Source organism: Pithys albifrons, chromosome 1 (genome assembly GCF_047495875.1).
Source record: "Pithys albifrons albifrons isolate INPA30051 chromosome 1, PitAlb_v1, whole genome shotgun sequence".
NCBI lineage: Eukaryota > Metazoa > Chordata > Aves > Passeriformes > Thamnophilidae > Pithys > Pithys albifrons.
In genome coordinates this window covers 80280408-80306395 of record NC_092458.1, presented here as the reverse complement: position 1 = coordinate 80306395, position 25988 = coordinate 80280408, and the positions used below count along the sequence as shown (strand labels likewise).

Below are 25988 nucleotides of genomic sequence, written 5' to 3'. Positions count from 1 at the left end.
GAACAATTCAGAGCCCACCTGCTGTCCCTGAGGGCACATGACACAGCACAGACTATGTCCAGATGGCTAAAACTTCTTCATCTTAAATCAAGGTGGCTTTGTCCACCCCGTCTGGTGGGACAGTACTTCCACATAAGCTGTGTCCAGGTCAGGGACGCAGAGCTGCCACAGGTCCAAATGAGACCAGACACTACAGAGGCTCTGGCCAACCATGCAGCTGAAGTTTTTCCAGGAATTGTGAATATTTCATTGTCTTAAACAAAGTCAGATTTCATTGGAAGTGTGGTCAGGGCATATTTTAATGAATTCAGTTCAACACAGAATCTGAGAAATACTGTTTGCTTGTAGTCTGAGTGAGAGCTCTTCATATTGCAGGCTCCCAGCTTTAGAAGTAGAATCCCACAACAGTTTGTCATCTTCATAATGGCATTTTCACAAATAATAGGGTAATTTCCATATGGTGGCTGAAGGAGTATTATTGCTTCCAAGATTCTAAAATACTAAGTTTCTTCCTTTTTTTTCTGGGTTTTTTTCCTCTGTAGTTTATAAATAGTAGTTAAATTCTGAACTTTTCAGTTCAAACCCCAGGAAGACTTTTTTCAGTGCTTTTTTTAGCAGTGTTTTACCTGTCACTGCTGAGAGGACTGTGTGCTACTTGCACCAGTAAGTCTTTGGCTTTTGATGACTCTGTGAGCAAGAAGTGGAAGTGCTTATTTAGGAACTGCATTCAGACCAAAATTTAATGTTTCTGAGGCTACTGAATGTTCACTGAAAATGAAAGAGACTGAGAGACTAACCTGTAGTTTCAGGTGTGTTTCATTTCATAGCTTCTTGGACTAGTACCTCTGGCCTTTTTGCTTAAATTCAGAGTTGGTGTATTAAAGCAACAGAAAAAGCACAACATGCAAACCTCTTGAGAGTCTTACAAACAAATTGCAGCTATAAAATTCTGTTTCTATCACTTTTTTGTTGGAAAGACGGCCCACTTTTGTGCTTTGACGTAGCTAATTTCCTAATTTCAGACCTAAAAATCTCTCCTTTACTTGCCAGAAGATGTGCAACTTATTCAATTACATGTTTTATTGTTTCAAAGGAAATAACTTTACAGCAGATAATGGCACATTTGGACTCCATTCGAAAAGATATGGTCATCCTGGAGAAAAGTGAATTTGCAAACTTGAGAGCAGAGAATGAGGTACTAATATATATTTTTCATTAAGCAGTTTAATTGCAATATCCGTTGGAATTTACCTGTTGTACATTTTTGTGGAACAAAACACAAATGTAAAAGTAGTTCAGGATACTTCTGTCAGAGCTGAAGAGTTTGTAGAGTACAACTTTTGAGATCACGTAAAAATACATTTCACATGGTGCGACTTGCTCAGGTCTTCTGTAAAGAAAAAAAGTCTACAGATCTCAGAATCATCTTCTGTAATTTTGTTTAAAGATAATTCTGGTACAGACATGGCCATTAACCATATGCTGCAGGGAGAGGAGTCAGCTGTTCCCTTGCAACTTAATTAAGCTGGTGATTGAGATACATTTTGCTTTTACTTCATGGCATTTTGGTATTTTTCTGTTGTCTTTAGTCTCAGAGTAACAAGATCATCATTGTTAGAAAATAATCCCTTTATTTTGAGCAAAATTCCCAGTGGATTATACGTGGCTGTACAATTGAACACATTGTTTAGGATATTTAATCAAGAAAAAATTGCCCCATTGGGAGAAAAATTAGGAAAGAATAATTGCATGCATGCGATGGTAATACTTACATGACTGAGGAATTAGGTTAGCAGGTTCCTGAATTTGTAAAATCTTTTTTCTTCTCTCCTCTGCACTTAGAAAATGAAAATTGAATTAGATCAAGTTAAACAGCAGCTAATGGTAAGTAAATAGCAAGTACCTACACACTCCTATTAGGGAAAGTAAATAGTTATTTTCATAATCTTTATTTGTTTTAAAGAATGAAACCAGTAAAATCCGAACTGACAGCAAGCTAGACATAAATCTGGAGAGGAGCAGGGTGACTGATATGGTAAGCTAGTCTGTGAAGATGCCCTTTGCCGTCCTGTGTCCTGTTTCTGTTCCTACAATTTATCTTTTATCCACAGTTTACAGATCAGGAGAGGAAACTGATGGAAGCAACTACAGAGTTTCATAAAAAAGTAAGTATTGAGTAAAGCCGATCTTACAGTCAGCAGGATACAGATACACATTGCATGTGATGTAACCTCCACACTTCAGTGCAAGTTAATGGGTTTTTGGAAATGGTAAAGCAAAAGGCTGGGCTGTATCACTTAACAGCTGTTATAAGTGTTTCTTGCCTGTGAGATGAACACTGGTCAGCAGAGGGAGGCATGCAAGCCTTTTCCCTTGCTTCCCAAGTACCTTGTTGCAGGCTGTTACAGGTGGGATGTGCACTGCCATGCTCCCCTTCCCAGGGCTAACTTATGAGCTGTACCAGAGGGACAATTCAGGTCCCTGCAGCCAAGCATTTCAAGGGCTGGAAGTCCTCAAGAGCTGCTAAATGGCACCAGAGTCTGAGAGGCTGAAGAGGGACTTGTCCCACCTTCAGCATCTCCTTCCCTTTTGGGAATATGGCTTATAAATACTTTCTCACCTTTGATTTTCAAACGTGTAGGGCTACTGTTCTGTGTGCTGTAAGAATACTTCCTTTAGGATGCACTGGCATATCAGAGACAAAAGTCGGTATCATGACGTTGGTAAGAGACTGGGACGGGTTGCCTGGACAGGTTGTGGACCTCTTATCCCTGTAGGTGTTCAAGGCCAGGCTGGATGAGGCTCTGAGCAGCCTGGTCTAGTGGAAGATGTCCCTGCCCATGGCAGGAGAGTTGGAACTAGATGGTCTTGAAGACCTCTTCCAACCCCAACCATTCGGTGATTCTATGATCATCAGAGTTTTCTCTTTTTCTCTCTTTGTCACTTCAGTTTTCTTCCTGGATTTTATCAAACAACATTCTGTGTCTTCTAAGGTCTCTTAGCAGTTAATAATGTTTTATTTCAGTGATAGGTTGGAAATTCATTTCTTGTATCTAGTAGTGTAGTATTTTAGTTCAGTTTTGCACAGCTGAAAGGGCCAGGGATGATTGTCAAATACATGCTGTCTTTTAATGTTTCAGGATTCAAGCACCAACAGCATTATCTCAGAAATCAGTAATAAAATTGACACTGAAATCGCTTCCTTAAAAACGCTCATGGAGTCAAATAAACTTGATACCATCCGTTATTTGGCAGGTATGTGATAGGCAAGGAGGTGAGTACCAGAATTGTATCTTAGATGTATAACATTTTATTCAGGAGTATATGCTAAAAGAAGTCAGCTGTAGGAGGAGACAACTGGGATTGGGTGGGAGACATCTCCCCCAGATGGAAAAAATGTGACTCACAACACCAAAGAGATGGGAGCGTGCCACAGTAGGACTAGGATTGTGCCCAGAACTTGGATTAGGAGAAATATGGACATGATTTAAAAAAAAAAAAAAGCCTAAATACATTATCCTGTCTGACAGTACCTCTGCTTGCTGGAGCAGCCACTGGCATGGCAGAGTTGCTACAGAAGTTCTCCTGAGGTCATTTAGGTTATCCTGAAAGTTTGTTGCCATTTGGGACTGGTTTGAGAGTGACCAGTTCTGCCTCCCATTCAGTCTCCATAGACATACAGTTTCAGGTGGCAGCAGTTGTACTTGCCCCTGCCAAACAGAACAAATCTCAGTCTGATTTGAGATTGTTTTCTCAATATATACATAACCAGTGAAGTTTTTATTGTGGTGGAGCTGGATAAAAAGAGAGTAGTGCATTATGTTTGGAAGTGAGAATAAGTTCAAAGAAAAACATAATTAGCTTTATTCTAATGCTAATTGAAATTGCTGTGGAAAAACAGCAGCATAACAAATCCAAAAGACAACTTGTCAGGCATCAGGGATGTTGCCTGGATATCCCAGTGTTATGTCACATACACTTGTCATCAGTTCATTGTCATTTTAACTGGGTCTCGTGCAAGACCTGGGACAGCCATCTCTCCTATAATACAGTTTCCAGTAGTAAAAGTTACTGTAGCCTGTGATGAGGTGTAGTATCCAGTATAGCTGTTCAGATGTGTCCCTGAAAACATGGTTCTTCAGGCTGCTGAATTTGGACCCCATCTCACCACCACAGCAGTGATGCTGTGCAGGGTATGACACCTAAGGCAAGCCATTGTCTTCTCAAATGGTTCTGGCACACCCACAGCAATTCAGGAAGTTTAGGAGGCTCTGCTCGAGTCATTACCATTCCTCCATCTGTTTACAGCTGATTTCCTGTATGTAGAAAGTGATAGGATTTAGCATTCAGCTAATTATTTCTTCTCTTTACATTTTTTTAACAGCTTCAGTGTTCACTTGCCTAGCAATAGCACTGGGATTTTACAGGTTCTGGAAATAGATCTAAATGGAATGACTCCATCTAATACAGAGAAAAGGCCACCCAAGCCAACAGCAGTTTGGTGATCATGTTTGTGCTGTAGATAATCTTGGTACCTTTTTGAGTTGATATTCCTGCAGTATAATAAAAATGTTTTCTGAATATTTAACACTAAAGATCAAAATAACTGGGGGGAAGGAAGAAAATAGTAATACTTTGTTGTCTCCTGTTCAATACGATATTTATCTCAAAGTATTTCAAAGTGTTTCCTAATATTTTTTAGAATATAATTTGGTTTTTGGAACTATTCTCGCTCTCAGCTCCTCTCAAAATGGAAATATTAAACATTTTATATTCCCTTGAAATAGGAATACAATTCCCAAATTAGTATTTCCAGTATGAGGGTACTAATCCCAGATTCCAACATACCTATTCTGATCTAAGGAAATTAATCTTAAATGTAGGCATTTTTCTAATGGGTTGAAGCCTGGCCCTTGGGGGTTTTTGTCTACATACATAAAAAGACCATTACTAAAGAACCCTTTTTTGTCTTGAAAACTGGTTTGCATGAATTTAAAATTTCATGTACAACTAAAATGTCTCCATAGATTTATTTTCTTTAGTATCTCTTGCAATTTCCGTGACCCCAGAGGTCAACAGAATGGGAGAACTTCTCTCTTTGCCTTTCCAAGGGGAAATGCCTCCACTCTGAGGAGCCATGTACACCCCTGGGGCAGATAAGTACTCTTAACTTCTCCCTTTCAAGTCCTGCAGAGTATTTCCAATAAACCCTCACATATTTTCTGTGCCTAGTATCTGGCTTGCAACATGGAAATACTCAGCATCTCAGTGGTGCCAGCATGGTGGTGGGTGGTCATCCTCCTCCCATTTCTACACTCCTTGCAACTGTTCTGTAATCCTGTGGGACACACTGACCCTCCTGACACATCCACCTTCTGCAAGAAGTTGAGAACTCTTGTGGCAGAGATGCCTTCAAAACTGAAGCCATCACATCTCATGGAGTACAAATGCATATGCTTGGTTTGATACTCCCAGTAAAATAGAATTTTTTGAAAGTCTTTATGGATTAACTTTTAAGTAAAAATAGGCCCTTTGTGGGCTGAGGACTATGTAGTACTGCAGTTTTTTTAATTGCTGTTTTATTCTGTTTACAGTTGAATTTGCTGGTGTACTGCCAACTCTTGTATTCTGTGCATTAAATTATTTATCATCTTCATTCAAGAAAATAAAATTAATTTCTTACATTTGCTGTCTGACTGAGAGTTCCCACATGAAAGTTTAGCACCAGTGGTCATGTAGGAAATAGCTCATCTACTGCAGTTTCTCCCCCATCATCTCACACACCCTGAAGTGGGCTCTTGAGACTGAATTTCTCCTTTTACAAAACTTATGCTGTTAGTCAGCATGTCTCTCCTTCACTGTGCACACAAAAACATTGATTTTTATTTTCCTGTACCTTTTAAATTCTCAGAGATTAAGTTTTCTTTGGTACTAAGGAGAGAACAGAACTTCAGTACTTAAAAAATTGATCTTTTAAGTCTCAAAATGAGGGTTCCAAAGGGAAAATAATTTCACAATAGCACACAGACTAGAGAAAAGTTTCTGTATGTGTAGTCATGTGGTTTTTAGGTATGGAGGAGAGGTCAGAGTTGCCGCTTCCTACGCACAGCATGCCCCATAACGTAGTAAACTGTTCAACCCTGAGTTAGAGGTCTGCTGCTGCAGTTCATCTGGCAGCTCACAAAGAATTCACTTCCTGCCTTCTTTCGGAATGACAAAGATGGAAATCAAGGTGCCTGGCCCCTTTCTGCAGCTGAGAAGTAACTGTCTCAGAGACTATTCTGATTCCACACTGAAGGGCCTATCTGAATATTCTGGGAGGTGATGACCCTCCCAAGGTCACAGTACAAAACAGACCAGGAGACGGAGGTACTTATCTCAAAACTGTGAAGGCCTATGACATCACTGCTGTTAACTCCTGATGTGTCAATTCATAACTTGGAAAGCTGTTCCTAAGCTACATTTTCTGCTGCTGTGCCAGAGAACTGGAGAATTAACATAGTTCAGTGAAAGACAGATCTGTGGAGCTGGGCCTTGCAAACACTTTGCACTGCCTGGAATATTGCCTTTCTACCTTGGCAGTCTGCCTGCCCCTCCGAGGCTCATTCCTCAGCGTAGCCTCACAAACACTCCTCCTGGGCTGCAGGCTGGCTGCTTCTTTGTTTTTTGTCTTTGCACAATCCTTTGGCGATGGTCTCAGCTTCCTGAAACAAAGGATATTGCAGCCATTAAACAGCAACCACTGAGGATTTAAAATCTATGGCTCTGAGTAACCACAGAATACTATGTTCAAACTGATGCTGAGGGCAGAGGATAGTCCCAGGGCATGGGATGGCAGCACAGCAGTGAAGGTTGAAGGCTCCTTGGCTGTAGCAGTTCTTGAAAACAAACCTGCCTCAGTAGTTGTCTCCAGTCCCAGCCAGTAAACCTGAAGTCCAACCAGACTTTTTCAGACTGCTGTGAATAATAAAAAAACCAACTACAGCCACTCTTCTGTCATAGGAATGGGGCACTCCATGCCACAGTTATTCTAGAATTTTAAACCTTCCAGGGAAGTAGAATGAATAATGTCTTAAAGCAAGTTGTGGAAATAGAAAGTGTCTTTTCTTTCAAAGGGAGGTGCACCTGGCTGGCCTGAGCTCTCAGCAGCATGGAAAAGACCAGTCCCAAGGATATCTAGGGAAGGAAACAGCTGGAGGAACATCACAGCTTGTGTATGGTAGTGGGGAAAGTGGGCACAGGCTAAAGGGAATAAAGTGCCAGAAGGGCAGGAAAAGTGCACAAACATCCCACAAGGAAGGTTAAGAAAGTAAGCAAGGGGACAGAAGAGAGACTGAAAGCACTGTGCAGTGTGGTTGTGCTAGACCACGTCGCTCAAGCACACAGGGGCATGTGAGAAGGCAAGCTTTGAAGCCAGCACCCTGTGCAACACTGGCACCACAGCAAGCCCAAGACCTCCTGCTTTGAGCTGCAGCGAGGGAGTGCCATCTGGCCACGCTGCACAGGCAGCCATGCTATGTTAGCCTGGGGTCAGACAATGGCAACAGAAGGACTGAAATTCTTGGTACAAAAATTCCTCTGTCCTTCCACATGAGCCCTAATCATCAGCTTATAAAGCTGTCTTCTCTGATTCACTCCCTCTGGACCAGTGAGTATTGAAACAGAGTGGTCATATCTACCCACAGGGCAATGAATATGGCTCCATCTCACAAGAGCAGGTGTCGTGCTGCTTAAAACATTCCTCCAGAATGGGTATTCTCAGTTCCTCTAGGTAGAGGAAGGAGTTAAATCTGAGTTGCCCATTTTACAAGTGACAAGTCCTTGCCTGACTTTTATACTGGATATAGAAGAACCATACAAACAGTTACACAGACAAGGCAGTGCAATGGTCAGGGAAGTTAAGTGAAGGTCCAGGAACAGTCCTGTCATGAGCCTTTTCCACTGGCACCTTTTCCTTAGAAGAACCAACAGTTACTACACACCAGTTCCCACGTCCATAGCAAAAGGAATTTAGGTGCTTCATCCAAGGCTGATGACTTGACTGGATGGCAAAAACCTGAAAAATGGGGTCTTGACTGTCACATCAATTTTTGGGAGTTACATGGCAGGGAAAGGTCTGAAATGCCAGCTCACCTGTCCCCAAAATTAGTATGGGAACTGCCGATCTATCCTCAAGAATTCATTTTTCAAAAAGCTACAGTTTTCCTGTCCTTGCCTGCTAAGCCAACCAATAATTCGTATCTCTCTGTATATTCTCTGCTGTCAGTGAGCTGAATAATTGGGATGACAGCGGATGACACACAAGAACACTCAATGCAATCAGTCACTGCGTACAACAATACAGTCCTCCATCAACTCCCTTTCCCAGTCTGGTGTAAAAAAGAGGAAAACAAACCCATTCTGAAGGAGTTTTGAAGCAAAAGAATATCCCAGAGTATGTGCTGCAAAACCTGTCAGCCAGGGGGTGGGGACTGACACCTCAGGGTGACTGATACCTGATGTGAGCAGCCAGAAAGGCAACCTGGTTAGAAGGGGGAAATTACCAGAAAACAACTGCCAGCTGAAAAATGTGTGGCTTGGCTTCGCAAACGAAGATTTGGGAAGGGCTGTCCCCACGTGGGTGTGGCCCTTCCAGCCTGCGCAGTGGCTTTTAGGTGAGGCTCAGCGTGCGCAGAACTGGCTTCACCGTTTCAGTCCTGAGGTTCATCTGCCACGGCCGAGCAAGCTTGGACAGTGCCAGTGAAGTCCTCAGGACTAGAACCTACAGCACCCGGCATTTCCCAGGAGGTCTCCCATCCAGGTACTAATCCGGGGCTGACTCCGCTTAGCTTCCTAGATCTGACGGGATCGGGTGTCAGGGAGGCATTTAACTGCCTTGAGCTGAAAAATACCGACAAAGCAAATGTCTGCCAGACAGAGAATTGCAAAGCTGAGAACCAGAAGAGTCGTTGAAAAGTGCAGCTGGCCTCTTTGAAGTGCAGCTGCGGTACCTAGAATTCAGAGCCACATTGAGATACTACCAATAAGTGCAAAAACAAGCAAGTGTAGAAGCAACTGACTGTCTGAAAACGTGGAAAATAGTCTAGGAAATAAAAAATGGTCTGAAAGAATATAAATGCCATCATGTATTTCCTGTACAGGTGAAAACTGAGAAATCAGAAACATCAGCATCTGTTGGCTGCTTGCAATGGTGACAATTCCCTCTACTTCCCCTACTCTTCCCTCTTATGTCTCTATGCTGTAAGAAGGGCTTAATTTTTAATTCAAAAATTCTCTCTGTCCGAGAACTTCCCATGCCACAAGTACTCTTCCTTTCCTAAACAGGCTGAATTCTGTGCACAAACTTTCCACAAGATCCTGGACTCTCAGTTGGGATGCCTGGCTGACTCCAGACTCCATGACATGCATCATCTTTGAAGTGTTATTTTCTTTGTCCCCCTCTGGGGACCCATTGTAGGCTGGGTATCCTTTTAGGTGGTGACAACACCTCTCCTGTAGCACCAGTCCAATCTCAGACACCAGGTACCAGCCAAGAGGAGCTCCCAGTCATTGCAGACACATGTGGAATTACTCAAGGATCAGTACACTCCTTTTGTTAATATGATTATTGGTGCTTCTCTACAAACTGATACCCTTTCACAGCAGAGACACTGTCAGGACAGACAAAGGATCCTGTTCACTTCCATGCCCCAAGCTAAAAACTGCTAGCATGTTTTCTCTAGTACTTCCTAGCACCATGCCTGGGAATATTAGAGGGAACAAACATGCACAAGCAACAGTCAGCAGCCTCCATCCCATGCACTGGAGGAATGTGGCACTCACCATGGGAACAGCAGGGGGGATGTGAGTTTTCTTCAGGCTCTCTCTAAGGTGGCTTATCTCTGCATGGTACTCATCCAGCTTGCTCTCCAGCTTCTCCCGCCTGACTCGTTAATATTCCAGCTGGGCCTCAAGCTCCTTCACAGCCCTGCCAAAAGCAAAGGAGACAAAGCTGAGCATGAAGTACATCCAGACCTGGACTGGCCACTCCACATGGTCCTGTGCCTTTGCCAGGGAACGGGTTAGTCACGCAGAAAGCAGTGCAGTGCTCCTCACACCAGCTCTGCTCCTTGCTCCGGACCCTTTGTAACAGCTCTAAACAGCAGCTTTTCCCTCCCTGCTGCCAGCTGTGCTCAGCGCATCTGACCACGAGATGGAGCCGTCCGCCCACACACCGAGCCCAGGGCTCAGGCAGGCTCTGACTGGGTCCACCTCCAGCTGTGGGAGAGGGAGAAGTGTCCAGGGATCAAATAAGTTATGAAATAGAGAAAAAGCATAAGGCTGAGATTCTGAAGGGGTCAGGGGGAGCTTTTTGATTTACATCTGGTGCCACGACATCTTTCCTATTGATTGGCTTAGGCACGGATGAGGAATACTCAAATGACAGCTTTGCATAATCTTACTGAAGGGAAACTGATGCACTGGCCTACACACAGTTGCACAAGAGCTCACCAATATTACTTGAGATCCCTGAAACTGTTAAGCTGAGACATAATTAATATATATTCTCATTATAACAGCAATTGACCTCAGCACGTGAGTCACCTGGAGTTGAGCTGGATCTCTCCTAGATCAGGATGAATTAGCACAGCTATAAAGATGGAAGATTGGTAAAGAGAAAAGGGAGACATCTGCCCTGTGGATTCAAACAGCACAGCAGGAAAGGTCTCAGCAAGCGCTAACTTGTTTCCTGAAGTGAAGAATTCTTGACTCATGAGTCCCAAAGCTACTAACCAGCCTTACTGACACTGCAAGAGTGGCTGTGCTCAGTGCTCAGGGGACAGCTGACTTCTTGCACAGCTTCAAAACTGTGTTGCACACTCATGGTGGCAATTCTTTCCAAGAAATGCAGCCTGGGTAAAGCACTGTGCAGTGGTTCACACCAGGCCTCTTACAGCCAGAAAGCCTGGACTAAAGCAGAAATCTTCAAAATCTGCAACAATGGTCTTCCCAAGTGGCAACTCCTGCTTTTCATATAGAAAAATGGTGTTGTCACTAAATAATTTTAAATAATGAGGTTTTCTGGCCCATGATGCAAGCATCTTGGGGTTTATCCACAGATAGAGGTACCCTGAGAAGGGTAGGTAGGAAGGCTGAGAAGCACCATTTCCATTTGAAAATGACAGCTGGGGGCTAGAGATGCTTTCTAGCCTCCACAGGTGAAAAAGACTCTTCAGAGAGGCTCACAGTTTTTCTAGCTTAGCCACACATGCCACAGAAAGCCAATATCCCTTAAAGATCATCACCAGAGCCCTCTAATAGGCACTGCCAGCTTTTGAGCAGCTGCTCTATCCAAAATGAACTCTAATGTCTGCCATTAATGAACAGTGACTTTTCCATCATTCAAACCAGGTTTCTCTGATCTTCCAACATAGGCATCAACACCTCAGCTCGTCACCCTCCTCCTCTGAAGCCAGGAAAGACACTTCTAAAGTGATGAATCGCATCCTGAAGTACATGTCTATATATGCCTGGAAAGTGCCTACATCTCTCCAAGAAGCCTAAAAAGGAGCTCAAGGTAACTAACTCAGATGCAGGTATCTGTTAGCTACTACAGAAATATCAAGTTATGAAAGATGGGCTTTAAGCCTGAGCTGAATCAAAGTATGATCTGGAACCAAAATAAATCCTGCCCTCATTTCTTTGGCTCAGAGACAGTTGTAAAACAAACTACTTAATTGCAATCTGTGACACCTATTACCTGCTCCAGAGCTACGCACACTGGTAAGTCTGCTGCCTTCTTGATGGCATACAAGCCCCCCAGACAATCTTCTCCCAGTGACCAAAAAAAGACAGTGGTTTGAGGTGGCCCCAAGACATTATGGAAGTGGTTATCTACGAGACTGAGAACAGTGGGTAGCCAAGTCTTTGACAGGTGGAGGTGTAGACAGGCCTGTCTTTGGATGTTGCATTACTTTTTAAGCTCTAAATCTTTGATAGAAGGGCTTTTCTTTGAAATGTAGACAGTAAGTCCATCAAATCACCTGACAAATCTAACAGAATCCTTTGATTTAATGGAGACACTGAAAATTAGACAGACATTATGAATAGTGCTTCACATGCAAGGACAGGTTTGCTGATAGCTCTTTTTTTATTGTGGTCTGAATACAAGTTAATGCTTCCCTGAGCACAGAAATATATTGCCCTTGACACAGAAATGTAACAGGTCACTGAATAATTTCTGCTGTATATGCACTTCCATCCAAGCCATGCTAAGACTAATGCCTTTTTTCAGACTTATTAAAGTCCATACATGTCTTTGACATCCTCAGTAGAAATAAAAGAACCAGAACTTATCAGGCCTACTTGATATATGCTACAGAAAAACCTGAAGGCTGAACAGATGATCTTGCACAAGAAGCATGAATCTATCAAGCACTTGTGTTGTGCTTTGGAGCTGATCCTGGTGATAGAAGCTTAGAAATGGTCAGACAAATTGCTGCAGTCCCTTTCTTTTTGGCCTCGTTAAAGCTGGTAAATGGAAAAGACAAAATGGCCAAAGCAAGTCTGAGTGTAAGGAAGCCTTAAAGAAGGCTTTAAAATGGGCCCCACAGGGTCCACAGAGTTAAACATTAGAAGGCCAAAATGACCTTACTTCTCAGCTCTCCTTTCTTCTCTTTTCATCTTCCTCTCCTCTTCAGTTATTCCTCCCAGCTGTCTGTAGTTGCTGTAGGCAATTTCTAGAAGTTGCTGAAGTTCTTGAATCTTGTAATAGGCCCTTACTGTAAGACAGAATTCTCCCAGTAGGTAAAACGCACGGAGAAGAGAGTCATGCTGGAATCCAGTAGTCTGGAAAACAGTCTCTCAAACACAGAACGGAAAGCACATTGCTCAGCAAATACTAAGTTACAGCTGACACCCACACAGTCAACAGCTCTCAAAAACAAGCAGCAAACCCACACAGTTTCACAAACATAGATTGATTGCCCTCTGCTTTCTAATTTTTCACAATTTGTTTGAATGCTCAGTGGTACAGATATCCTGTCAACTATCTTATCTTACAACAGCAAGGCCACAATAGTTGGCAGGAACTGTGTAACTAGGACTATAACGTGACCATGCCAACTTTTTCAAACAAGGAATGATGGGAATACAGTGCTTACTGCGTGCGTTCCTTTTCTCTGCTTTATCCAGGGTTAGATTTTCTTTGCTATCTGTACTCCCTTCCACGCCATGTCTTTCAAAAAACTTTATGTTGTTTGCATCTAGTTCTTCATCACTAGAGTTACTGTCTCCAGTTCTTGGTATCAAAAGTTCCACAGCTGCCAGATGGGCACGTCTGCACAGAGAAGAGTTAAACCTACACTGGAATATCCCCATCATCTGGAAAAACGCATATGATAGAAACTCTCTGAAACTGTCCATGTTCCCATCTATCAGAAGGGTTTCAGGATTAAAGGAAGCACTGGTACACATACTCTGAGTAGGTATCCACCTGCTTTTTGTAGTATTCTTATGGTGTGAGCTCTGCTTCAGTGCAATCTTTATGTCAATGATTCCTACATCAGAGGTATCTTTTTTCTTTGCACTATTTCTTAATTGAATCTCAACAGAAATTGCATTTTTATTAATGCAAAAATCAGGTGGCCTGCATACTTCTCAATTACTTTGTAAAGTCAGTTGTCACCATATTGACTCACAACTCTCCTTTTTCAGATCACCTAGTTTTCCTCTTTTCTGTCTGACCTTGCTGAAAAGAAAATTAAAATAAGTACAAATTAAAACATTTTATAGCTACAATACAGCTTTGCTTATCACTCAGAGCTGGAATTCATGGGCCTAATCTGTTCTTTCTTCGCCACTGAAAATTGGGATTAATTCCAACAAAGTTGACATGATATTGATGTACAAATAGTAAGTAAATAAATGTCAGAGCTACAGGATAGGTACTACTACCTCTTGGCTACATCCTTTGGAGTCTCTCCAGCATCATTTGTAATGTCACAGTCTGCTCCCATTTCGATCAACCACTGTAAGCAATGGATGTGACTCTGTTCAGCAGCTAAAGGAAGGAAGGTGCACACAAGTCAGTGACATACAACTGAAGTGTTTCAAACCTAAAATGTCCTCCTCTTGTCATTATTTGACATGCTAGAGGTTGGGTTCACTAAGACACCACAAGGGAGATACTATTTCAAAGGAAGCCTGTGTGTCACGATGCTCAGATCACATGGGTACACACAGTTTTGGGGAAGATCATACAGTGTGGTTTGGTGACTCTTACTAGTTCCAGAAATGTACCAGGAGTTCATCCTGAACACAAGTTAAACTAAACTTGCCCAGTCCCACATGCTGAGCATGAGACACACAAATCACTGCTGCCTCACACTCTCTTGCAGTAAGGCCTTGTGTCAGTTTGGCAGCAAACTGCTGTCTCCTCTCCCTGGCTTGGGCCTCCCATGTACCAGACACAGCTGATTGCCCCAGTCTGGAGTGTGTGGAGCTGTCTCATGGAGCAGAGAAACCAGGCTTTGTGCTGGAGCTATAGGAACATCATTTCGTGGGGCAGACACGGCAGGCAATGCTTCCCAGCAGCAGCCTCACCCAAGGCTGGTCATATGATCTGGCATGGCCATTGCTCATACCAGGTGGTGCCAGGAAAATTGTCTCACATATGAAAGATATTTGGCAAGTCTAGCTGAAACTGTACACTGTTTTTCTCAAGGAAGAATAAATCGATTTCTTGACAGCATTCCCTTCTGGATATTGACTATATTTGTTTTCTTACTGAGGTAGGAAAATGAAATTACAATATTAGCATGTAAAGTCTGGGGATGAAACAATTGTAAGTCAGCACCATTCCAAGAAAAGAAAGTGGGAAAAAATGTAGAAAATATTTTAAAATCACTACAGATCACTCTTTTAACGGGAACTTCAATTATGTTTTTAAAAATTCTACCATTTATATCTAGTCAAAAAGAAATGTGAAAAATATTGCTAAAAGTATATTACAAAAATTCCTTTGTTTCCTTCCTCTCCCGTTTCTTTCTTTCAGACATGACTATAAAACTCCCAAACACAAGAGAACTATTTTCTGTAGTGCTAGCACTCCACTACATGTTAAGGCGTGAGATACCAGAAGTTTACCTCCCTTCACAGCACTCTACCAAATGACTTTGTTGTGGTTTTTACAAAACATTGTCACAGTACTGAGAGTTCAGTTGATAAAAGCCCAGGTTACAATATTTAGGCAACCAGATATTTCTAAAAGCCACATCTTGTCTCATTAAAAAAACAAACCAAAGAAAAACACACCACTATTTAGTTTTCCTTTTAGATGTTGATTTCTCTTTATTATAAACTCTTTTTTCTTTACTTGGGCTTGCTTATTGTGTTTCAAAGTGACACCTCCACACACATCACAAAGTAGGTTTTTTGGAGTTGCCCTTCTGAGCCCTCAGGAAATGTACTGCTCTATTTCATTAAGTTCATCTGATGAGCAACCACTTGAAAAACAAAGTAAACAAGTCAGCAACAAACAGCAACAAGCTGAAACACAGATTACAATTACTGACCTTTGTGCATGAGAGTGGATCCCTTATCATCCCGCTCACTGATATTGATTACTCCACTTCTCACCAATCTTCTAAGCACTAACGAGTCCCCTTTGAAAGCAGCCTCATGAGTTGGGAAAGCTAAAACTGAAAATGAAATGCACATGTTTCCAAACAGATGCCTGTAATTCTACTAAATGTGCTGGTATTTGTCTCTCACAGCTGGCCTCTCATAGCAATTAATGTATGGATGCTTTGTATTTAGCAAGGTTAATGTGCCTTAATTGGCAAAATGCAGCTGTGTAACTAGCAGTGTTCACCACAGACTTGACTAAACATGTCTTGCTTATGACTACAGGCATCTTACACTGTTAAGAAATTATTTTCATAGATCTGAAATAACAAGTATAGCTTTGTTTTACAATTGAGATTGTATTACTGGTGGTAACTGGAGTTATCTACCTGTTTTGAATTCCAAATACGTAAACAATTTTCCTTCTCATACTCATACAGATAATTTGATTTTTCTAGTTATCTTTTATAGACAGAGACTACAGACAATATACATATAATGAAAAAAGACTATCAGATAAGGACAGTAAGTGCCCAGAAGTAGAGAGGTGAAGGTGCAGTTCTCCTATCCTTGCTCTGTTGAAGGTTCTCCTTATAGACCTTGCCACATTTGGATCCTTTGGCTGTTCTGACTGCAGTAGTATTGCTAGCTAGCAATTAACCTTAATTTCAGTGGGACATTTTCAGGCTAACCTGCAAACTAATGAGAATCATACAGTTTTTCTGGATCTCCCCTGGAGTCTAAAAACAACATGGGCAACTTGATATTCATCGTGCAACACGGTGCCATCATGGATAAACCTAACACATCTATAAAATCACCCTAAGTATCCCAGTCTTTAGCTATCAGTAAATGCAGTAAACACTGAAAAGAAGCTCTTCCTTATATTAATAATTTAAATGTTATACTTCTGCTCATACAAGTTTTCAGAATCAAGCATTTCTATGGAATTAAGTATAATGCCTATTTTAACTGTATTTTGATCCATACTCACATTCCTGTGTCTCTGAATGCTCCTCCTCTTTTTCCAGACCATCAATATATTGCAGAATATTGTCTTTATAGAACCGTTCAGCCAAGTCCCTTGGAGTCTCTCCTTGGTGATTCCTGGCTTTCAGTGTGTGTCTGACACTGGCCATTTTCCCAAGCAAGAACTTAAAGCAATGCAAGTGTCCTTCCATTGCTGCCAGGTGTGCTACAGCATGAGGAGAAATTAATTTCTCCATGCTGCCCATGGAGAAAGCAGTGCTCTCACCACTGGTTAGATCTGGGTCATCTACCAGGGCTTGAGCCATCCAGCACCACACAACAAGTAGGAGCAGCCTCAGTTCAACTGGGCATGTTCAGTTCCTGGCCAGGACAGAGCTCAGCTCTATGTAAAGGAGGTAAAACAAAGCTGTCAAGGATAAGATCTGCAAATGAGATTCCCTGGCAGAGCTGACTGCAGGAGACAGACCAACACTCCCAACAGACCACCAAGCACTAGCTAGGAGAGTGCATTGCCGGCGTTTCATCTTCCCCAAGAACCCAAATCTCACTCTTCAGCAGGTGTCTGACCTCGTTGTCCTGGGGATCCTCGCTAGAGAGGGACAGAAAGCACTGTCCTTGATTAGCAGTTAAGGCCCTTTCTGCTTTAGGCACACCCCTACTGTGCCACCACAAACAAGTTGAAACACACCCTCAGTTACCCACCTGTAAAAGGAGGACAGTGATATGCACTTTACTGTGTAAAGTATTTGAAGGCACATTCCTCACCTGACCTTCAGGTGATTAAGAGGTTATTTAATACTACTAGAGTGCTGGGACAAAGTAAAAGGTACCAAACACAAGCTGATTATTTTGAAATGAGTTATATTCTCAAGTCCCATTAATTGGAAGAACTGGCCAAATAAATGCTCATTATGTGTGCTCCATGACAATGTTCTGTAAAAGCCAGCTGATGTCCTAGAGGCAGAAGGATTAGTTCATCTCCAGGTAAGAATCTCATTATCTTCATAATCAATAAACAATGTACCCAGGATCTAGAAAAAAAACAATTCACTTCCTCTTGGGTGCACACAAGTTCACTAGAGCAAACTATTCACAGCTTCCCAGAGCGTAATTGCTCTAAAAGGTGATGGATATTGGTTTTACAGCAAGATGACAATACTTTGGTTCCGATGATTGCTCAAAATCTGAACCTCACTGAAATCAGGGCCCTTTTCCCCATTGCTTGAGTTTTATTAAGTGAATTAGTTACCTAGGGAGAAGAGAAAAGAAGAGGTACCATGCTAAAGGTAGGTACTGATTAACAGTCAGTGAAAAATGGCTCAACCCTTATGAATCCATTTTCAGATACCTAAAATCTCCAGGATAAAACTTCACCTTTTGGGATGAAACTTTTTTATCAGATGCCTGTCCTGTGCAAAAAGCAATCAAAAAAGCTCAACATTTTCTGCAAAGATGGCAAGAGGAAAATAAATTTAAGAGTTGTGCTCTGTTTTTGCACAGTTTCAGTAGAACACTGTGGAATACACATGAAGTAACTTTTCATAGGTGGCTTTTAACCTGTGTGTATCTTAGTAGCCAGTACCCAACATGTAACTGTGCCATCCCATCCTCAGTCATGCTGAGCACTTGCAGTTGAGACTAAAGTCAAAGGGTACTGCAATGTTAAGACAGTAACACCAAAACGAGCAGCTCAGAGCCAAGAACTTTGAAAAACCTTATCTCAGGCATCACAAATAGGCAGTGGGTAGCTGGTGCTGGTATCCCAACTTCTCTGTTTCATCTTGCCTTTTATAAAGTCAGGCTAACGCTATTCAATCTTCTCAAAGCCACAAGTGAAAAAAGAGTGTGAAAAATATTTATAATAGGTTTGACCAGTGAGCAATAAAAGAAGCATGGATGTGGCCCAAAAATTAATACAGAGAAAAAACGAAATTTTGAATTAATAAGCACAGCCCATTCTGTAGGTTGAATAAGCCACAAGATTTTTTTCTTCAAAAAATATAGCATGCAAATTAGCAACGGTAATTAGACCCTCTACTGTAACACACACATGCAAAAAATGCAGCCAGTTTTTAAGTTTTAGGTGTCTGCCACTGAAACCTCAGAATTTTTCTTTCAGTATTCTCTTAGGAATAATGATAGCACTGCTCAGCTAATCTTGAAGCTGAAGCATATAAAGAAAATTTAAGTTCACTTCGCTGTTACACAAGCCGAGAAAAAGCTGGCCTGCACAGCACATCGCTTCTACTAATCTTTTACTAGCCATGTTCCAAAGCTTTTTCTTTCCTTTGCGTGACAATATGATCAAACGAAACAGAAAAAAGGCTAGAAGATCAAGCTTCTATAGGGTGTCAAAATACAACATAACCAATTTTCTACTAAGCAGTATGTAAAAGCATTTAAGTAGGACTGTGCTGGCATCTGCTATCTCTCCACAGAAGTCTGTTATCGGGAAAGTGTTCTCAAATGCAAATAAAGCTGCTTTCTACACTGCCACTGGGGTGCTTAACATCATGACACCTTCTTGCTAATGCACCAGATCTGCCTCATTCTCTAACAGGACCCAGGTTTGCAAAACAGACCATAGCTATCTATTTCCTAGGTAAGTAGTGCTTAATAGAGAGTAAAAGATTTCAGGACGGGATTTAAAAAGATAACTCTATACAAGTTATAGAGAAATAAAATATGCTCTTTGGAGCGCATAATGTGATGAACCGTAAGAAGGAAAATGCTAAAAGGGAAAGGATGCAGTAAGAACTCAACACAAGAACAATACCATTCAGCTTACAGAGGATATTGAGGCAGTGGCATGGTAGGCAAAGGGACACTGGAAAAACTATGTAGGGCCACGAACAAACACTGCCCATTTTTTTGTGCTAAAGTGAATAGTCTTATGATTATGAAAATGGAACATAATACAGACCATACAGAAAAACCAGTATTCCAGAAATCAAGATGAACAAACACACAGTCTGATCACACTGGCACAGCCCTTAAAGCCTGGCACAAACTCAAAAAGTAGCACTGAGCAGCTGAAACTGCCTGCTCCTCCACCCACCCTTCTCCTGTGACCTCCATTGGCGCATGTGCTCCATCACACACATAGGAGATACCTCCCTATGCAGTGCTTTCTGCCAGGCTCATCCTGCTCCCTACTCCAGCACTCAGGAGCTCTGATCCTCGCCAGCAACAGCAAGAAGTGAAGGGGATACTGTCACCAACAGATCAATACTCTGGATTCCATAAATCCTCCCATCATTAGAAAAATAGACTACGTTGACTGCATGGAATCAAATAGCAAATGTTGCTGCTGTGCATTACTTAAAATTTGCTCAAATATCACATAACACAACAACTGTAAACCAAAGGTTCAAAAATGTATGATTTATCCTGATATACCTGGAAGGTTTCCATTGTTATCCACATCATCTATACATGCTCCCCATCGAACAAGAAGCTGCAAACACCCCAAACGACCATGAAAAGCAGCATAATGAACAGGTTTCCAATCATTCCTGTCTGAAACATTCACATTCTAAAATGAATGCAGCAGGTTAATTCATTCACTTCTGAATCTTAGACACAAGACAAATTTTATGTATAGGAATCAGCTGTTCATTGTGTTATGAGTTATATTATTTAAATCAAATCAAATAACATTTTTCAAAGTTCATGCCACACATGTAGTTCCCATTCCCAGGTAATTCTCATGGGTTCTTGTTTTACCTCTTTTGAACTTAGAAAAGGTGAATTCTAGACATACTTTTATCACAGCATTGGTCATTATTCCTTAAATATGCATCTGGACTATTATAATTTTTTTGAAGTTTATGTCTCCTTTACTATAGATATGTACGATTGCAAAAATCAACACCACCCCAGCACCTGATCTTCTTTTAATGACATCCTCAGTGGAATGTGATTTTCATAGAATCATAGAATCGATTGGGTTGGAAAAGACCTCTGAGATCATCAAGTCCAACCCTTGGTCCAACTCCAGTCCCTTTACCAGATCATGGCACTCAGTGTCACGTCCAATCTCAGTTTAAAAACCTCCAGGGATGGTGAATCCACCACCTCTCGGGCAGACCATTCCAATGCCTGATGTTCTTACATTGTTTAGTGTCTCTAGATTTTTGGATCATTTCCCTAAATGTATATTACAATTTAAAAGATGGAAATTTACCCTGAAAAGAAATTCACCAATAATAAATAATCTCCAGTCCTAAATCTCAGTTTAAGCTAGGCAGAGTGTTGTTTGGGGAAAGCTACCAGACTGCTCTGCACTGGGGCACTGCAGGCAGGAGTGTCTCACCGCTCCACTGCGCAGGATGGTCTGCAGGGTGTAAGACCGCCCATGGGCCGCAGCCAGGTGTGCCGGTGTGCACCCACCATCATCCTGAGCTTCCACGCTCGCTCCATTTATTAATAAAGCCTGAAAGAAAGGCAAAGCAGAAGTTCACTTCACAAGCTGCAAAAGCGAACACTGCCTAGTAGGATGACTTATGATGATCAGCGAGATAACTCTGGGCTGCCCTCAAGCTCCTGGCAGTGTACAAAATAAACGTGTTTGCAAATGAGTACACAGGTTTTAAAATGAGTGACTTAATTTCAGATGTTAAGACATAAAGATGAGCTACTCATAACTCCACTAGGAGGTCTCTCAGCTGATCTTCATAATGCATTTGTCCAGAATTGAGGTCTGCCCTACTTGCTTTTGCTTGAGAGTGAATATTTACATGTACCTGCATGCAGGCATCCTGACCCCGGATAGCTGCAAGGTGCGCTGCTGTCCAGCCTCTGACAGTCACGTGTGTTGTGTCACCTCCATGCCAGAGCAACCAGTGAAGGCACTGCTCAACCAAAACCAAAATAGCTTTTATTTAGCTATTCATATCATGCACCTGAGGCACACTTTAACTAGAATTCATCCATCAATGTTACATTTCAAAACAATATTGGAATACTTCATCATGGGAATATGAGACCCCAGAGCACACCTTAGCCGCTTATTTGTGCATTAGAAAGTTACAGGCAAGTTACACTTTCCAGGTTTCACCCAAGGTTACAAAATGTGCAAATAACCTACTAAATTAGACCCTGGAATTGATTCTACAGTGTATCTTCTTAATTATACTCTTCTAGATTTAATGTAATCTGTGAGAATACTCACATGGCATGAGGTAAAAGCACTGGAATAAACAATGCAAACATGCTCACATGAATTCTAAAATTGTTGGTAAGCAAAACACTTTGAACTAAATTCAAAAGCTCATTTAATTTATTAGGCTTCTTAGGTGTATGTAATCCCATCTGTCTTCTCACCCTTCCGTGGCCTAGTTTTGTTTTATTCACTTTTTCCAGCAGATACTCTTGCTTATGAAAAGCTTTATGGACTACCCACAGACAGCTAGAGGAACAGATAAAATTTTTTATTATATATTATTACAATTTATTATCTTGTTTTGGACCATCCTACAGCTCTGGTTCCTCCACTATTACTACCAAGGAGCTTAGCAACAAATAGATGACAGATAAAACAATAAAGTCTAATACATCAATTGCAAAGTAGAAGAGTCAAATGAAAAATGACAGAATTTACAGAGGCAGAAAAGGGTGGGTAAGCAATCTGGTTTGGGGGCTGACAACGTGATGATGAGCATTTTCTTGACAGTTTCTCTACACTGCAGAAGTAGCATTGCACATACTATTTCTTGAGTTTAGCAAGAACTTCACATGCTTTTCTTTGGGACATGAATGGCCTTGATCCTTCAAAGTTAGATTGCTATGAAGATTGATCAAGGAGGCTGCAAGTAGATGGGCAATGTAGTGCTAAATACAGCAGCTCAGCCTTTCTGGAAGTTCAAAACATTCATCCAAGCACCTGATGATTTCTCCATTGTTATTTGACATTTTCATTCATTAAAATAAAATGCATTAGAACTACTTCTATATATAAACAGAATGAACATGTTTTCATGTCACTTCTCAACCATTTCAATCACCCTCAGAACATTTTACACATTCTATAGGATTTTCCAGGTGTCTCAAGAGAAGATGAAAAACACAACATGGACAAAAAAAAGGGCCATGAGTCTGGAAGGGAGGCCATAAGGAACATTTTGCTAAGAGTAGGAAAATCAATGATTTTGAAAAATCTGGCAAAGCTGATTAGGTAAAATAACAGGGGTTTCAGGAAAAAAAATAAAATCCTGCACTTCTGCTCTACGTGAATGTATTTAATGAGAAGAGGCAGAGATTATTGATTCAGTTTGACTTAAGCTAGCAATGTTGGGGCCACCCTCTTCCCCAAGAAGAAAATATGAACTTAAAAAAATTTGGCTGTGTCTAAACACTAATGGAAAGTTTTACCTCCAGACTTCCAGAGTGGGCAGCACAGTGCAAAGGTGTGAATTTGTGGACTACATCCACCTCGTTAACACCAGCTCCACTTTTTATCATCAATGCAAGCTGTTCTACATCACCAGCTTTCACTGCTTCATGCACACTGGTATAATTGCGCTTCTTCTTGACAACTAGTGAGGAACAATAAAAGGTCATTAGTCAGCTGCTTAAGCAGGTAACATTTGAGAGATAGAAAATAAGTGATGAATCAAAGAAACATCAGAGTGACAGCTTCACAACACCAACTAAAATGTTCAAGAGTAACATAGGATTGATATTCATATCAGTGAAATTCCAAGGTCGCTTCAGTTTGTCAGGAACAAAGCAATATGCCAAAACCTGAGACACCCATGCCCCCTCCAGCTCCAGTAAAGGGCCCAAGAGTAAAACCCAGCAGAAAGATGACAAGAAGCACAGCAAGAGCAGGAAGTAGTTACTCCATGTTTGCAAGTGCTAGAGAAGGTCCACTCCAACACTGTCTCTCTTCTTAAGCTGTGGGTGGGCATCACAAACTCTTCATTAATCACATTTACAAATATAACATCAGGAAGGCTTCTCACTTGGGCAAACAAGCTCTCAGTCATCACTTTGCAGGTGCTCCACATGCTGCTGCTGCTGCCTGCCTGAGGACTTGGCACAGCATGGGATAACACACTGGAGGGCACCAGAGCCTTCACAAAGTGAGCACACTGCATAGCTGCTCTTGACTGAGCTACACAGATCATCTTCAGGACAAACTGATGTCAAAATTAAAGCTGCTGTAGAAGGGCAGTTCTTTATACAATATGTTAGTCATTCTGTGTTGCTCTCTTCATAAAATTACAGCATTGCTCTTTTACAGCTCACTTTTCAGCAGTCTGATATTTTGCTCCCACTAAAGTCACTAACATTTTCAGTGACCTCAGTGGCACCAAATCAAACTCTAAATGTAGATGCAGTAGGGTTAAAATCTTCAGTCACCAGGCCATGAGATCAAATAACCTGTGTCCTCCCTTCAGGCTTTTCCACTGATTAACTGTATGACTGGAAACAATGGGAGTTACATATCCAAACCCCCTTGCAACATCTTGGTTATCTTGACAAAACTTGTAAACAGAAATACGAGATGTAAGTAGATCTGAGGGCTGAGGGGAGCAGCTTCAGATAGCCAAGCATAAAAGGAACCTAAAACAATTAATATTCACCTTCTACAGCAGTCATCATTCCAGTACCAAAATGTACTAACACTGCTTGGATTTAATGCTCTTAGAAGTCCTGAAGAGGCGGGCTACTGTTTTGCAAGTCAAGCAAGCATAAAACTGTAGGTCTTAAGGTATTAGTGCCTCGGCTTCTCCACCTGTGGAGAAGAAATGGTAGTAGTAGTTAAGACTGTTTCATGATCTGAGGTGAAAGAATATTAAATAATATAAATGTGATACTGCATGAACATGTTTGTGATACATGTGAAAAAGCACTGGATACCATTAAGAACAGCCTTTGCAGTTTACCTGTGCCTATTTTCATGTAATCTGTAGTGTGATAGTAGTGCTCAGGCAGACTTGGGGTACCACAGAGAGGAGAGGAGGACTGAAGCTGTGTCAGTACTCCAGGCTGACAATAACACACCCTGTGCATGCTGTGACACACCACTCAATCTCATGGCTGTGTATCACTCCACTGCCACCTCCCCAACTCAGCAGGCTGCATCACTGCCCTGCACAAAGCTTTGCCAAGAAACTGTGACTCCATCCTGCAAAGTAATGTGTGAACAAACAGCAGCAGAAGTGAAACACAGAATCCTTGTTGAAAGATACTTCCAGAGGTCACCCAGTTCATGTTTCCAAATAATACTTAAGTATGTTTTGTGGTTTGAGTTGTTTGTGGTGGGATTTTTTGTCATTTTGTTTTTCTTTCTTAAGAAACAGTATCACCAGGATGTCATTTTCCCACAAGGTAGTAATTCCTCACTATACCAAGTGAGGATTACAAACTTCAGCCCAATTGTATGTACATATGTATGGCCAGACTTCGCAAACGAAGATTTGGGCAGGGCCCTCCCCACGTGCCCTTCCAGCCTGTGCAGAGGATTTTTTAGGTGAGGCACAGCGTGCGCAGAACTGGCCCCACCGTTTCAGTCCTGAGGTCCATTTGCCACAGCTGAGCGAGCTTGGACAGTGACAGGGAAGTCCTCGGGACTGTCACAGCACCCGGTACTAACCGGGGCTGACCCTGCTGAGCATCCGAGATGTGACGGGATGGGACGGCAGGGAGGCACTGAACTGCCAGGGGACGGTTCCCACTGAGACTCAAACTCAGGACCTTGGGATTCAGAGTCCAGAGTGCTCTCCTTTACACCACAGGACCGCTCTCAGCCCAATTACACAACATTAAATCACAGGCAGACTTGGCTGATTACACTGCTTGGCAAAGTACTGATGTATTTAACACAACGTTCTACTGCAGCAAGTTCAAGGTAATATTTTTCTTTTGTTTTTCTATTTTTTTTTATCCAGAAGGAATGGAAACAAGGCCCAAGAGCAGAAGGAATATTGTCTCCCCTCTCCCTGTGGAGCCCTGCAGCTCTATGGAGACAGATGCCTTGGGTGGGTGGGTGCATCACTTCTTGGCGCAAAACAAAGGCAGCAGCTCTGGCACCGAAGGAAACAGCTGTTAACTTCAGTTCTGTAAAAAAATACACTCATTTTCAACGTGAACGGCAGGTCCCATTATTTTAGGGCAATTTTTACACCAAACACTCAGCTACTTAGGAGAAAACTTTGCAGACAGAATTAACTAAGGATTTTGAGATCAGCACCTGCCCAAAATTCAATTAAAGAGATTAAGTGAAGAAGAATATGGCTAACAACAGGGGGGAAAGACAATTCTAGGTGTTGCAATGTTCCCGTAACACACAAAGACAAACCTGTGCAGCTCGGCTGTGGCAGAAGCCCCAGGGCCGCGGGAGCTGCCGGCCCGGCCCGGCCCAGCCTGACACAGCTCAACCCAGC

General features: G+C 41.9%; 2 protein-coding genes across 2 annotated transcripts in view; one reads left to right on the top strand and one right to left on the bottom strand.

Annotated features, from left to right (window-relative positions):
• CCDC90B (coiled-coil domain containing 90B) overlaps positions 1-5684 on the top strand; it is a 10840-nt gene extending 5156 nt beyond the window's left edge. The window contains exons 4-9 of the mRNA XM_071556309.1: positions 1094-1195; positions 1843-1884; positions 1964-2035; positions 2112-2165; positions 3141-3255; positions 4385-5684. Coding sequence (XP_071412410.1) covers positions 1094-1195; positions 1843-1884; positions 1964-2035; positions 2112-2165; positions 3141-3255; positions 4385-4440 — 441 coding nt within the window. The 3' untranslated portion in view covers positions 4441-5684. The remainder of the gene's footprint in view (positions 1-1093; positions 1196-1842; positions 1885-1963; positions 2036-2111; positions 2166-3140; positions 3256-4384) is intronic.
• On the bottom strand, positions 2559-25988 carry ANKRD42 (ankyrin repeat domain 42). The gene is given in 15 exon segments (XM_071556323.1): positions 2559-4316; positions 6575-6662; positions 6665-6704; positions 9823-9967; positions 12635-12761; positions 13143-13318; positions 13936-14041; positions 15555-15680; positions 16601-16801; positions 19996-20131; positions 20912-21031; positions 21342-21449; positions 22969-23132; positions 24186-24337; positions 25904-25988. Coding segments are annotated over 13 exon segments (1521 nt in total). The 5' UTR covers positions 24205-24337; positions 25904-25988; the 3' UTR covers positions 2559-4316; positions 6575-6609.